General features: G+C 41.4%; 1 protein-coding gene and 1 non-coding gene across 3 annotated transcripts in view; one reads left to right on the forward strand and one right to left on the reverse strand.

The window, feature by feature from the left end:
- Positions 1 to 15402, forward strand: part of LOC117204266 (sestrin-1) — a 152956-nt gene that overhangs the window by 16136 nt on the left and 121418 nt on the right. For both annotated transcript variants that reach the window (XM_033441518.1, XM_033441519.1), the window contains exons 2-5: positions 5337 to 5596; positions 6096 to 6695; positions 7193 to 8369; positions 9377 to 9442. In XM_033441518.1, the coding sequence (XP_033297409.1) occupies positions 6445 to 6695; positions 7193 to 8369; positions 9377 to 9442 (1494 nt within the window). In that variant the 5' untranslated portion in view covers positions 5337 to 5596; positions 6096 to 6444. The remainder of the gene's footprint in view (positions 1 to 5336; positions 5597 to 6095; positions 6696 to 7192; positions 8370 to 9376; positions 9443 to 15402) is intronic.
- On the reverse strand, positions 9226 to 9298 carry Trnak-cuu. Its single transcript has one exon. It is a non-coding gene; the product is annotated as a tRNA-Lys (tRNA).

The following is a 15402-nucleotide window of genomic DNA, read 5'->3' on the forward strand; positions in this document are numbered from 1 at the left end:
GCAAGATTTTAAATCCCTGTATGTATATTTATAAAACTTTTACGATAAATTACGAGTCTGGTAGCCCGGATATTAAATACGGTTCTTAACGTTAAATCCATCAAATCGTACGAGCATTACGTTCTCGTGAAAATCTCAGAGAGTAATCGAAATAGCAATGAATTATCGAGTTTCTCCGATCGTCGATAGTGGAAAGCATCTAGCGAAGGAAAACGTTGGGTGAAATCGTTAGGCAAATTATTAGGAATCCTGCTGCGAGGTTTCTTATCGACTCTTCATTATGAGAATCTTGTGTAGCATGTAGCAACGATACAACGCGAATGAGAAACATTGTAGCCACTGATAGAAATTACTCGATACCTGATCTTCGTGTAACTTCAGCCATGTTATTTTCAAATTGTGTAGTAAGCAAGTTTTATGTTATATTGCAACAACTGTGCAACGTTTCGGGGCATCTTGAACGACCCGCGATGCGCGTTGATTAACACAAGCGTTGCATGGTTGGTACGTTATACGGCGTTTGTGAACGAACATTTCGATCGATTCGAACCGCGGTGTTGTTTCGTGATATTCAGAAAGACTTATTTGTATTGCGCAATCTGGTAAGATGGAATCTGGTTCGTTTGACTGAACGTCTTCGATCAACAACGTAGTTTGCAACACCTCGTAGATCGCCTACTGGATAATTCAAGTTTAAGTATGGTAATTAAGTTATATGAAATTAAGTTAATTTGTTTAATTAAATTAAATCTCTGTAGCGTCGTAGCTACGTTTTAATACGATTATTATATTTATCGCGAAAGAAACTATCAAACTTTATCTCGCAATTATCATCCACAAAGGACGACAACATTCGTTTATATAAATCTACAATTTTATCAATTCCATCGCAGTAATCGAATTATCCGATAACGATCGTTCAGGCCGTCTGATTAATGGTGTATTTATGAATCATCGAAACGAGAGTGATTAATTTGGCGAGGAAAGGGGCTCGTCGTGAGTGTGATTCTCGGTTTAGCGTTGGTAACCGGGTGTTATCGCGGGTGTCTCGCGTGTCGCAAGGTCGTAACGCCGACTCGGCAGTTTTGCAATTTGCGTTAAGCACGATGGCGAGCGAGCGTAACAACGCCTCGCATTTAGCAAGCTTTTTGTCGTGAACCATTATCGGCTGGATCGATCCGTCGGACACAGTGTGATTAGTTTCGTTCAGGTATCCACAGGTGAACTCTGCTTCGGGCTCTGAATTGGCGATACGTGTATCGAGCGGTTTTAGAAACACAGTTCCACTTCTATAATACATATAATACATATATGTATATGTATAATAACGATTTCTTCTAATCTCGGTATCAAAAACGGTCGTAAACCGGCTTGGTTGTCGTAAATTTAGCGATGCATCAGTTAATCGGCTTCGGCTGCTCTCGGTTGGATACATGTTTGTTATACCGCAAGAAATTACCACTGGAAAGGACTCTCCCTGCTGCTTTGACCGTGTTCAGGCTACTACGATTCTATCCAGAATCCACATAGAATTACGTAACAAGGAAATTAGATAGCACATCGGCAGGATACAGCCGCCGTGTGCTGGTTCGCTTATTGGTTTCGAGAAGCGAAACGGGTCTCGTTAATACGAGAAACCCATTACGCTGTAACTTATTTACCCGAACAACGAGGCCTGGTTCGAGGAATATTCCACGTGAAACGCCGCGACCAGCGATGTATAATGTTTTCCCACAATCCGACGAGGGCCCCTGCTGTCCGATCCAACTGCACGATACATTTCGGTGTCGAGGATCGTCGAACGCGTCAAGGTGGATCACGCGATCCATAATTTGCTCAAAATCCCATCTCTTTTTCTTATGCTTCTTTCCTTTCTTTTTCAATCTGTTTTAATGCAGGCGAATTATCCGTGAATTTTGTTTATCGCATTATCGAAGACCAGATACATACGTAGCTGCGATGTGCTGGTTAAAACGGACGATCGAGCGCAACGCGATCGAATGACGAAACCTGTGATACCGGGCGGCAGTTTATAAATATGCGATCAGAGAAATTGCATTTTCTTCGTTGCGTCACGATACACCAAGCGAGCGTCTTAACGAGCCGCCACAGTGATCCGCGATAATTCTTTACGGTGCATGATAATTACATGCGACGAAGTTGATAATAAGCAGGGTTAATAAAAAATATTATCTTGGATTCTTCGTATGAAAAGATTTCGAAAATAAAAAGAAGAGATAGTTGGACATCGGCACTCGGCTCTTACATCACGAATAACTCTCAGGTGTCGGTAGACAAAACGGTGCATGTATTTCAATCGTGAGTCCCGTGGCGAACCCGATCGTTTTGATTTATCCTGATTTCATTAAATTCTAATGGCCGCTGGCACGTGAGACGATCATTTTATCGCCCCTTATATCCGCGAGGCCCTGACCATCCTTATATCTCGAAGACAAAGTACAGGTATCAGAAATGCATAGCAACGTGCACCGGCATACGGTAGCACGGCACGACATTAATAATTCATAGCGGTGCGAACGGGGTAGAGTTAGGCTTTGGGGAATTATAAATATTTAGATCGTTCTGGAGATCGCCGCGAAGAAATGCTGAAACGCCGTTTTCTGCCCTTTCTTCCGCGCTTTCCTTTTCTCTCTCTCTCTCTCTCTCTCTCCTTGCTTTTTTCGTTTTCATGCCCGATAAACCTCGCCGTTATGCCGCGGATACATTGTGCGTGCGTGACTATACTCCTTCCTACTCTCTTATATCCTGATTATCGATCTTCTTCTTCCTCTCGTAAGAACGTCGAGCTGCAGCCGGATTTTTACTCGTTAAATGTAAAATGATACAAAATGCCCGGAGATTACACGGACAGAGCACGATAAGTCATATTTCTTATCTTTCGCAAGAAAGTTTATTGAACATTCAGTAAGTATGACGTCCGTCGATCACACGCCATGAAAATTGTTTTTACATTTGGTTTTTAAATTATAGTCGTATTTGGATCTATTTTTCGTTACGCAGTTCTGTTCATGAGTTTTGTCCCGCGAACGATCTCTGGAAATGGCATCGGCCTACCGAGAATCGAGAAAGGACGCGCGCATATTAAAAATCGGAAACGATGAACGCGGCCGTTGTTTGGCGTATCGAGTACCAACGATCGATAGTCCGGGAGAAAAGGCTTTCGAGTGGATCTCGGAAAGGAGAGGACTAGGAAGTGAAAAAAAAAAAAGGAAAAAATGAGCATTGTGCGGGGGAACTTCAGCGGGACAGAATTACCGAGTCGTGTACCGGGAAATGATCCGCCACAGGCGTTCTCCGCACTTTACGCAATAGGAAAACGCGCGTTACTTGGCGCATTTCGGTGCGTGGGATCGAATTCTTTGCTGTGGCAGCTTTTTATTACTCGACTAATGCCGCGACTAGAACCCGGCGATTTACGCAATTCCGCTTTGTACAAAGTGGAACGCATCTTATCTGCTTAGAAACTACTACTATTTTGTTGCATAGTGCCTGAACACATGTTTAGGGCAGAGTAAAGTTATTCGAAGTAGGATATTTAAGTCGCGCTATGTAATTTGCCGTGAAACTCGTGAATTTCAAATTCACTATCTTTTCTTGTTTCGTTATATTATCCTGAAGATATTGCGACTGATCCTTTCGCTCCTTTTTGCTTCTGTTTTTCCACTTATTTGTTATTCATCCACCGTATATCGATTAACGACAAGCTACAGCCATACCTCGACCTTACGCTATAATCATTTCGTCTTACTTCGCTACTTTTTCACGGCGTATTTTATTTAAGTCATTGTAACGAAGACTCGTAATTATTGGGATTTTCAATCCATCCTGACATTATATACAATATGCGGTAATATACACGTTCCCGATTACCAGGGGTGTGTTCAAACTATTATCTTTATTAGATATTAAAGAAATTACCTGACAGGTGATTACTACACGGTAGGAGAACAGGTTTTATTGTCGGATCAGCGTTTTTTCGATATCGGGCTACTCCACATCGACGTGTTCCAATCACAGCTGTAATGCGGTGAAATCGACGTCGACTTTCTTCCGTCGAGAACAGCGAATGCACCCCTTTTTATCCTCTCCACGACACCAATGGGCTCGTTCTCTCCCCTTCTCGATAAGTTGCAGCGTTCACGCGACCTCTCTTATTTCCTGACCCCGGTAGCCTTGACCTAGACCTTCTCTCGCGGGGGTCGATCAATCAATGAGAAGACTGGCGCAGCCTGACATCGACTAATTGCGTAAATGGTCCGATAGCAGTGTTTGTTCCTAGTATTTCCAGGCTGAATCGTGCAGGTCTATGAAACTGTTTTGCCTCATGAAATTTTTACGCTGGCTAAGTCACGATCAGAATGGTTGGATCGATCGACGTTCACAACAGCGATGTTCCATCGACGTTTACGACGACGATACAAATCGGCGTGTACATGACGATCGATTCGTAACGTTGAAACGAGAGCTACGATGAACGAGTAGCATCGAGATCTAAACGGTAACAAACGATTCGAGCAGGAATTAACCGGTACAATGCGACGCTGATTACGCGGTTGAAGTTTAGTACTTCTACGGTAGGGTTACCGGCTTTCAATTGTTCGTTGCGTAATGATTCGATCGACGATAATCTACTCGCAGCTCGCGGCCGCGAGAAGAAGTGCTTCCCTATTAGCTTTCGGTTACGTTGCGAGCGCGTTACCTTTGCCTCCGATGGATATTAAGTCGATCGATGACGATTAAGCTGTCGGGTAAATTGAAATTCAATAAGCGGCCACCGTCGAATCAATAGTGGAACGGGAAGCTTTCGTTGTTCCGATTCATTTGCATTTTGTTCGACTTCTCTGCCGTTCCTTTTAAATATCCATTAACACGTTCTGTGTTTCGTGGGTCACTCGTGATCCACGATCTTTTCTCCGAGTTGTTTGCTTGCGAGACGAAACTAAATTACGTTAATTATTGCGATATATTGCACAGTAACGTTTTTCTTTGCAATAATTACACTGCGTTCGTATCAATTTATGTTATTCTAAACGCGATTAAAAAATTGCAACATAAATAAAGATTTATTGATTTATTGGTCGATTAAGTAAAGGTAATTTGCGCTCTAAGTATTATAACGAGTAGTTTGAACGATTTACACGTTATGCGCCTTCTATGCATATTTGCGCGTTGAAATTTTTCCTAAAAGTACGCACATCCGCGATGTAATAGCAAGTTATGCCGCTCGTGATCTACGCGACTTGAAGAACAAATTACGTAATTGGTGCAGCAGAGACTATGTTAATGTAACGTAATTTTCGTTGATCTTTTTTCAGACGTCCAATGGATTAGTGTCACTACGTCGGTGAACAGAGGTGGAATCGAGGACAGTCCATTCCAATTGGAATTTCGAAGACGTTTCAACGGCTAGAGATCGTTTGCAACGATGTAAAGAACAATGTAACACCGTTGCCGTTAAGCTAACCGCGACACACGTGTGGAACGAGAAAAACGAGGGAGAAAAAAGATTGGGAACGAATTGGGAAGTTTTGGTTCCTCAAAAACAAGGCGCCCGATCGATCGTTTCCTTTCGAAGGTGCGCTCGCTAGGATCACCCGGCTTTCTTTTTCTTTCTTCTCCCTGGAAACGAACCTCAATCGTGCTAGATCGCCACACGATCGCTCGACAGTCGACACCGCCTACTTTCTATCGCCCTGGAACGACTGCCGAGGTGCACCGCTAGTAAAATCCTCGAGAAACGAGTTTTACGGCCGATTCTCACAGCGAAACGCGACGAAACGACCGTAATTACCCGAGGATAGTACAGTGAGTCTCTCCATCGACTTCTTTCCACTCTTTTTCCTTTTTTCTTTTTTTCCTTGTTTCTTCGTTTCCTTTGTTCGACCGTAGTCGGTTCCACGAAAGAACTGGAATACGGTTGATAATCGATTAACCGTAAACGAATCGATCGGATCGGTAACCGAGGCAAAAGAGATTCGGACGGAACAGTCAGACTCTAAACAACGAGCTCGTGTGGCGAACTTATGCGAATCTCGTTTCGAAGCTCGTTACAAAACGAGTTTTCTTGTTTTCAGCTTTATTACACAGTCTTTATCGTGAAAGCTCGTAACAAGAGGATAATATCGAGAGTGAACAAGGACACGGCGGTGATCTGAGGGAAGCTAGACAGGTTCACGCTTGTATCATAAGCAGATTAGATTAGATTAAATTAAATATCGAACGCTTTTGATTTGTCGTCGGGATCAAGGCGAACGTACTTTTACCTATATCGTGCATACGTGGTATAGCCTGAGATACGTGCGTCGACAGCCGCGTATAAAGCGAGAGAATTCGAGTACACAGAGGGAAGTACATATATATATATATATATACAAATATATATACACATATAGGAGTAGAATCGACGAAAGAAAGTAAGACGAGATGTACAGAGATCCGAACAGTTCTTCGGGAAGCGGCACCTCCACAAAGGACGACGAGGTCGAGATCGTTAGCAGATTTTTAGCGCCTTTGTGTGCGAGAGATGAAACTGCCAGAAACATCGCCCTGGCGGCGGCTAGGAATACGGTCGAGGGATGGCTTGGAGGGGTTGGCAGTCCAAATCACTGGGACGACACCGGTGAGATGGAGGATCCGGAGAACGTTGGGGGAAAGTTCAAGAGCCAAGATGGAAGGTGAGCCCGCATGTTACATATATCCATATGTATTTTGCACCGATATGCCTCGATAAAACTTTGCGCGTCGATATTCAGAATATCTCTGATTTCTACGTACGTGTGTTCCGTGTGATATACGGTAATAATATATCGTCGTATCGAATAGAACGATATAACGTCGTCCATAAATTCTAGATACCGTAATAAAACAGTGTATGAATTACATATAATATAATTCAGTTCTTTTAAATAGAATCTTATACTCGAGGCAGCTGTAGGAAAATAGAAATCAAACGATAATATTATAGTACATAGCGTGTTCATAAGTTTCGAACGTCTACATGGTAAGAAAGATTTATTATCCAATATAATATAACGAGTCAGGATTCATTAAACGGGCAGAGAAAACTCACGAGTCACCCGAGGCTCACCCATTCACTTCCGCGCGAATTTTTCTCCGCTGTATCTAAGCTTCGTGGCGCGCTAATAGAAACTTCATAACCTTTCACGCGAAGATACGACATGAACATCGAGCGCTCCCCGACCAAATCGGCTCCGCAGAATGTTCTGCCCTCTCTGCAGCAGCCGCTGCTTCAAGATTCCTTCAGGACGGAGGGTTTCTTCCCTCAGAGCGTCACGGAGAATCCCGCTTTCCTGGAGGACAACAGCCTCGAATGCTCCGAGAGATATCCATCGGGCTCGTTCGATTGCGTCGACGGCCGACTTGGGAACGAAACGGGCTACGGTACGCCGAACGAGAGGAGAAGATACGGGGGTGACGTGGAGAGTTACAGGTCCGGGCATTCGACGTCGTCCGACGAGGGGAAGGGTTTCAAGATCGAGCCTCACGACAGATTTCTAAGGTTTAAGGATAATTCGGAGACCCGATTCGGATCGAGCAGCGAGAGCGAGAGAAAATACCTTGGCTCGTCGTCGAACGAGAGGTTGAACGAAGTGAGTCTAGAGGATAGACCAAGAACGAAGAACTACGTGAAGGTGAAAGGCGCGAAACAAAAGCAATTGGAGGATGACGAGTTGGATTCCGACATCAGGATTTACGGGAAGAGCCCGAAATTCGACGAGAACTTGGGCGCGAATTTCGACCGCAGGAATTTGAACTTCCGCCCGAAGGGTGACATTCTGCCGCGCGATCGTCGCTGTTATGACAGCGTGGACGACGTTTCTTTCGACGAGACGGAGATGACGATCAGGAATCGCGACGGAGTAGTTTTCAATACTCTGGATGGTTTCGAGAACGAGAACGCCAATGAAATTTATCACAGACAAGACGATAATCGTACGGAGGATACGAAGCTGAAGAATTTCGAAATTTACGCGGACGAACCTTTGGACGACGGCCGACATCGTTGCACGCGTGCCGAATTACCGCAGGAGTACTTGCGTAAGAACGAAGAAAGGAAGTTTAGCGCGGGTCAGATCAAAAGACCGCTCTCGCAGGACGAAGATGTCTCTTCGAAGAGCGGCAGGGTGCTGGAGAGTCCCGACGTCACTCCCGGGGACGTTGGCAGGATGCTTAATCTGGGAAATGCTCTGGATGGTCCGAGGCAAGCTCAGGCGAATAAGTACTTGAGCCTGGTGACGCTACATCTACCGGTAATATTGAGGCTCAGCGTGAACTGCCCCTTCCAGAATGTTAGGATCAAATGCGCCGAGATCCTGGAGATGGTTAAGGTGAGCGTATATTAAATCTTTAATCACGTAGCCTCTAGTAATCGAGTATCATCGGTATTCTGTATAGCGATAATTATTTCGCCAAGCTTACGAACTTCCGAAACGATGAAGTTGAATAAAGCCGAGATAAAATTAAAGATGGAAACTTATCTAGGATAAGTTGGGCTTAGGATATTTTTTCTTTCTACAAACTAAACGACGAGTCATTCGTTTTATGAGTACCCATCCGAACGTCTCGCTATAATCATTTAGAAACGGTGTACGTGGACCAGTATGTATTACGTTTCTTAGAGTCTCTCGTAAATAAACGTCCGGTATGGTCACTTCATTTTGAGAAAGGGTTATTTTTATTTTCTCGAACGTCGAAAATAGTATGTATGTTCGCTTTCGCGCAAACTTTGCCAATGTTATAATCCTTGGACCGCGAATCGGCAAGAACTGATACGTTGCGTTAATGGAGTTATTTTAACTGTCTATTTATGGAACAGCGTCGAAACGTGGCCTAAAAATATGTCAGCCATTTTGACTTGCTCGTTGCATGGGGCTAAACATGTGTAAGTCGGCTGTGCTATTTGTAGTCACGGCTTTTTGGAAGTCCTTTTTACAATCGATATAGCGAGCCTACTGTGTAAAGCCTGATCGATAGTTTCGTATGACTCATATAAAATACATGCAGCTCATAAAACAAAGTTTAGCGACGTGAAACATACTCTTCGGTCGAATCCCAAGATGTACGATAATTTATTTTTTTTTTTTTCTAAGGATATATTTAACATATTTTCTATAAAATGCAATCAAGCGTATCGTGGTTAAATATCTTATTATTTTTTGAATGCGAAAACAGAAAAAAAACTTTCGCCCAACGTGGGGCTCGAACCCACGACCCTGAGATTAAGAGTCTCATGCTCTACCGACTGAGCTAGCCGGGCATTCGAGAAACACTTTTGATTTACAGCAAGCTTAGGCGTTTTTAATGAAATTTCAAATAATTGAAATATTTATTGCAGGATAGAGGACTTCCAGTACCGGTGCCGGCTTTCGATGGACCTAGTGCCTTCGTCCCTACGTCCGAGGTAAGTACTTTTATAAAGTGTTTTTTGCATCCTTTCGTCCTTTCGATATTTTGTTTACTATTTTTATTTTCATAACATTGCAACGAAATTGATCGATCAACGATGGTATCAGATGTATGAAATGTTCGAAGGTTCGAACCTATGAATTATGCAAGAGGTTCGTTGCGAATTTAAAAAACGATTGATACGTAGCTATGCGGTTTTTTAATGAAATTTATATATGAAATATTAGGGCAAGAAAAACAAAACCATTATAGTCAGTTTAATCTGGGACATCGAATTGGCGCTCGTAGCGCCGATAAGTTTTGCCTTATGATTGGTAGTTGTCGGTAAAAACGAGTCTCACGATTGGCTGAGAGGAAGACGATGCCACGGGCTGGTTCACGTTTACTTGTCCCCTGGTAACCTTCAATTTAGTCTAATTAAGAGCAATTAGGTACTTAGTCTCGGTGCTTAAATTGCAATTCTCTGCAACATGTCAGTTAAAGGAACCTTCTTTATCAACCAATCCATAAGTGTTTAATTCAATTAATTTTATGAAAATAACACGGAATTATTGACATTTATATCAAGATCTTTACATTAACGTAGCTATCAAATTTCCCTATTTTTTACATTGGTAACTAAATGTACGTCGATAATCTATTTAACTTCGCGTTTCCATAATACGAATTCATTTTATTGTTCGAACATATTTTGCATGTTGACCAATGTATTAACGATTGTTTAAACTACTTGTTTAAAGGCTGTACGAACTGTTTCCTGCGGTAACCGATAGATGGCGTTATGCGCGGGTGTTCGTTGCGTGCAAATTGTCGAACCAATTAAATTCATTTAGCGGGATAAATTACAAAATTGAATACGCTTTAAACGATCCCGGTTATGTTTTCAAATATTTTTATTCTTATCTATCTGAAAGTGGATCTGAATTAATCCTCTTATATGCGTATTGCTAAAATCACCGTGTACATAACTAATACGTGATTAGATAATAGAAAGAATAATGTTTTCGGTATGTAATTCTGATAAGAATGATTTGTTTGAATAATAGAAATATGCGCGTCAATTTGCAAAGGGGGAATACACGAATGGAAGCGTAGCATTGCAGGTGTTTCCAATGACGAATCTTACGACCTATACATCTGATAAATCATGTTTATCATAACGTATCAAATAATTTTGCGCCTGGATGAAATATTATGACATGTTATTATGTTGTACGTTCTTGTTATTATACAATTCATTTTCTCCAATTGCATCGAATGTACGCTCTTCGATGTCGTGTCACGATTCAAATCCCTTTCTAACGGTATTTCGCATGAAAGTGAATTTTTACTTCGCGTCATTTAATATTTTTGTTACCTATGTTTTGTGCGTTTGTCACCGAAGAGAAATAAAAGATATAAAGCAGGTAAGTGTAAAATAAAGTATCTTACAATCTTTACGAATACCATAAGTTCCAACTTAATGTTAATGTTATTTTCCATCTTTTTTATCCTTCGATATTCGAAAATGTAAATTTCCGGCATTACAAAGTTCTCTGTTTTTTTTATCGTTTTCAAATATGCTAATATACAAATGCATCACTACGTTTTTACATACTGTATTATGCATATGTATAGGCATGATATTTGCAACTTTGAAATCATTAATGTTTTACGTAAATCTGCCCCTAGGTTACGTGTACAAACCTCTTCCGATACTCGCGTGGTAACGCAGCTCTTATTATTGAGCGCGTTGAAACGAATATATAAGCCGTATCCTGCAGACATTGGCTCAAATCGAAAAGTCAGACGTTTCTTTCCATTTGCTTTGCTTTTCATCGCTATATTCGCACTTACTGCAATTACAGCCATAAAACGTTAATCCTTACTTTATGATTTCTTTTATGGCTACATTCATCAAACATAACAGTCGCTCTTCAAACATTTTGATTACATACCGTATAAGATTCATTCACACCAATATCGTACATAATTTGAAATTAATCGCAATATTCGACTCGAATATGGTCCTCGTTCGTACCGGATCTTCTACACTTTGTCACCTGGTTGATTCGATATCGTAAGACAAGCGGTAAAAGGTGAGACACGCGGCTTTACACGTTTCTTCTCGCGTGGTAATCGATAACGCGCCTTCCGGTTCGCACGACTCCACAGCTTCGTTCACCGATCGAGTTCCTCGGATCGAAAAATTCTGGAGGAAAAGCGTGCACACGAATTCCGGATCGCTCCCTCGGAGTTAGCCAATCTCACGTGCTTGTGCAGCGGAATTCAGCTAGTGGTGCATCGAGCCAAGTTCAAACCGCCCTGAATTTCTAACATGGTATGCGATTTCTGCGGTATCTTGGAGAGATGCCCAAAGTTTGGTAAGAGAAAGAGGCAACGAACGGGTGTCGGAAGGTAGGATAGAGAGGAAAGGAGCGATGGGGGCTCAGAGGAATCCTGGTCAGGTCGTTGCAAGTCGTAACTCGGTCCAGCAACCGCAAGTGGCTGCAAGTGTCTCGTATACAAGCTCCATTAAGGATCTAATTGAATCCCTTTCTTGCCGTTTTATTTTTCGGCCTTCTCTCCGCTCATTCTGCTATCTGCTCGCTGGAATTCACCATTCTGAACGGTATTCCTATTGAAAACCGATGTTTGCGCTCCCGTCCACCCTCTTTTCTGTACCGGAAATCGTATTACGATCAAGCGAAACTAAAATCTTCGAATTTGTGTAATCGCATTAACACCGCTTTTTTACTCGACATCTGGGGTCGCGTATAAACGATCGGGGTCACTGACTTCTTCGTATACGTCTTTCAATTGTCTGACCACTATTCATCGTTGACGATCTGATGTATGTCTATTGTAAATGATGCGTGTTACAGCTATCATATGTTACGTATACACCGCTGTGCAAAAATCTTAGAACTTATAACTCTATTAAATGAAAATTTGATTGCTTGAATCAGTGTCGCGTGATTACAAATAATTGATATTTAGAGAGATATTTTAAGTTACTAGTCGAGTAGCAATAGTATATTTGGAAATATTAGCGAAAATTGTTTGATATATCCTGTTCGTACATTTGGCGCTATTCTTTATTCATTTCGCAAAACTGATTCCCGTTTCTCGTCTCCGTTTCTCTACATAACCTTATACATATTCTACGACATTTATTATTAAATCAGAGCTCTATTTATTGCAGTATCTTCAAAAATTTACGAGCCAAGAGAAACCATAAATAAGCAATACTATAAGGGAAGTATGTCCTAAAAGCATGTTTAGTTGATCTAAGCATTTGCAAAGTACTTCGCTTACATATTCATTTATACGTTTCAAAGAAACGGTGGAGATTGTGATATTTAGTTGATTTACTCTGATTACTCGGAATTTTCCTTCCTCTTTTTTACGTTTTTACACATTGCCACGCCGACGCGTTGGCCATTTATCCTCTTAGCTTTATTAAAAACGAACTTCAATAATTAAAGATGCATTCTTACGTCATTCGAGTTACTGTAATGCGAGAGATCGTTCAGGCGAACTTCTACTCGATTGCTTCGAATTGCAACTTAATGCGATCGAGTTTCTTTAAAGCGTACGGATAGTTCGGAGAGACTCAGCATAAGCGCGTAGATTTGTAGAGAAAATGCACATGTACTAAAAAAAAAAAAAATGTATAGAACGATAGAAACGATGTTTAATGTTAGGCGAATTGCTGGGGGGTGGGCACAGAAATTTCTTGATTTGGGAAAGAAGTAATTGATGAGTGCGTGTTTCAAGGAGTTTCACATCAAGTAGCAACAGGCTCTAAGATGACCACGCGCAACGTTAGTGTCCGACTAACTATTGCGCTGAGTTTAAAGAAAAGAATAGAAGTACGCTAATTGGAAAAAATTCCACGTCGTTGGGTTGTTCTTGGTTATAGAGAATAGTTATTTCCTTAAACTATTATAGTGATTTATTTATTTGATAAATTTATTTATAATGATATAATAGAGCTATTTCTTAACGTATTAATGTAATACAACTGAAACAACTAAATTGGTACAACTAGTCAACTTTTGAATGACAACTCACAACTCACAACTCATGGTCTACTCCAACTAACTTCAACTGACGACTAACGACTAACTGACTTTCTTCATCAAAATGTCCTTTTATACCAATTTTAATACTTCTACTACGCACATGTGTTTCACTGCTGTTGATGAGCCAAGATGATCACGTGCACCTTTTTCAATTATCTATTGTCTTAAAGGGCCACGAGCATATTGCTTGACCATATGGCCCATTAGGATTTCTCATCTTTCCCGACCCGTCAGCATTTCCACTTTCCCCTGCACTGTAGTTCATCGGGATTTTTCTAAATAATACTTGCACGATACTACGCTATTCTTAAATGACTCGATGACTTTATAATCGCATCGTTGAGCTGCAACATGAGTGCGTTAGTGCGTATGATGTAGATCATTAAGAAAAAGGCCATTGTGAAAGTTCAATTGTGAAGCGAACGGGCGGACGATCGTAAAATATAGATCCGACGCGAGAGAAAGCCATAAAACGGTGGATAGGGATAGAAATAGCGAAATTTCTCATGTAAATCCTCTGCCACCCACGTAGTCCACGCTCGGTTTGTAAGCCTTCGCGTAAATAACCAGCTGCTGCCTCTGAAATACCTATGGGAATATTATTCCAGAAATATTTTCAGAGACGAATTGAAAATGGGTGCGATATTTGATCCAATCTGTCTTTTCGACAGAACGTTCCGAATTTTGTTCGATTTCCAGTTTGTAACTGCTTGCGCGTTTAATGTTTATTGTTGTTTCGCTGTCGTTGGGCTCGTGTCAAACTCGCATATAAATTCTGACATAATAAACGTGCCACCAATTTTCACGTATTTTATGGTGTACTCCATGTCACTTCGTTTTGTTCAACAGTATCAAGTTATTTATCGAATGTATTCTCGCCAGATAAAACATTCGTTATATTTCCCCTTTTCCTCTGTTTATATTTTTCGTCGACGTGGATACAAATTTTCCCAAATATTGCTCATTGTACTATAATTGTTACGCCGATAATTCGAGTCGATATCGCCAGTGGCAACAAACGACCGCGATATCGACGTTGTTCCGTGATAAGGAATTTTTCATTTAGTTACCACACGTTCCACTCTGGATATCGATATAACCTCGAGTTAGGTTATCTTCACGACTTATTACATAATACCGCGTAACGAGCATAAAGATATTACACTAGGAAGTTGTCCAATCTATAAACACGCGGCATAAACATACGTACACTGTGTAAGAATTAGATTAAGACAGAGGTGGATTAAACGAACGAATGCGGTAGCTTAAATAAGAAAAAGGGGATAGAGGCGAGGTGAAAATAGGTGGAAGGGTCAGGGAGAGAAATTGGAAGATCTCTTATCCTTGGGAAGGGTCGAGGAAAAACTGGTAATCAGTGGTCGCAACGAATCGTTTTATCTACGTATGTTTCCTCGACAAGTTGTCATAAATAAAATCCATATTTTTGCTTAGGTCATTCGATGTCCTTAGTAAACTTAGATTTATGTCAATTATTTCTGACGAATTAGTTTCTTCATTTCTCCCATCATTTTCTATTCGTTGCTTTTATCGTACTCGGTCTCTCGCTGTTACCAGTTTCGTGCGCAGGGTGAGCTAATTCCACGAGGATTGTATCTTCGATTTTCTTTGACATTATCGTCGCAGAGCTTCTCGGTAGCTTGCGTTTCATAGCCATTGGTCGTTATGGCTGACACGCCTTCCACTGCACACGCATTAGTTCCTCCTAATCTATAACAAGATGCCTAGGTTGGTCTTACTGGGTATCAGCTTGACATACTCGCAGCTAATTACGATCTGCGGTCACGGTAAGGGCTATTTCCACCTCAGCTTAGACTGCACCTTCGTAGGTCTTTACCTACCAACGAATTATCATTTGTGATATATGACG

Source organism: Bombus bifarius, unplaced genomic scaffold, assembly GCF_011952205.1.
Source record: "Bombus bifarius isolate JDL3187 unplaced genomic scaffold, Bbif_JDL3187 scf7180000007977, whole genome shotgun sequence".
NCBI classification, from domain to species: domain Eukaryota; kingdom Metazoa; phylum Arthropoda; class Insecta; order Hymenoptera; family Apidae; genus Bombus; species Bombus bifarius.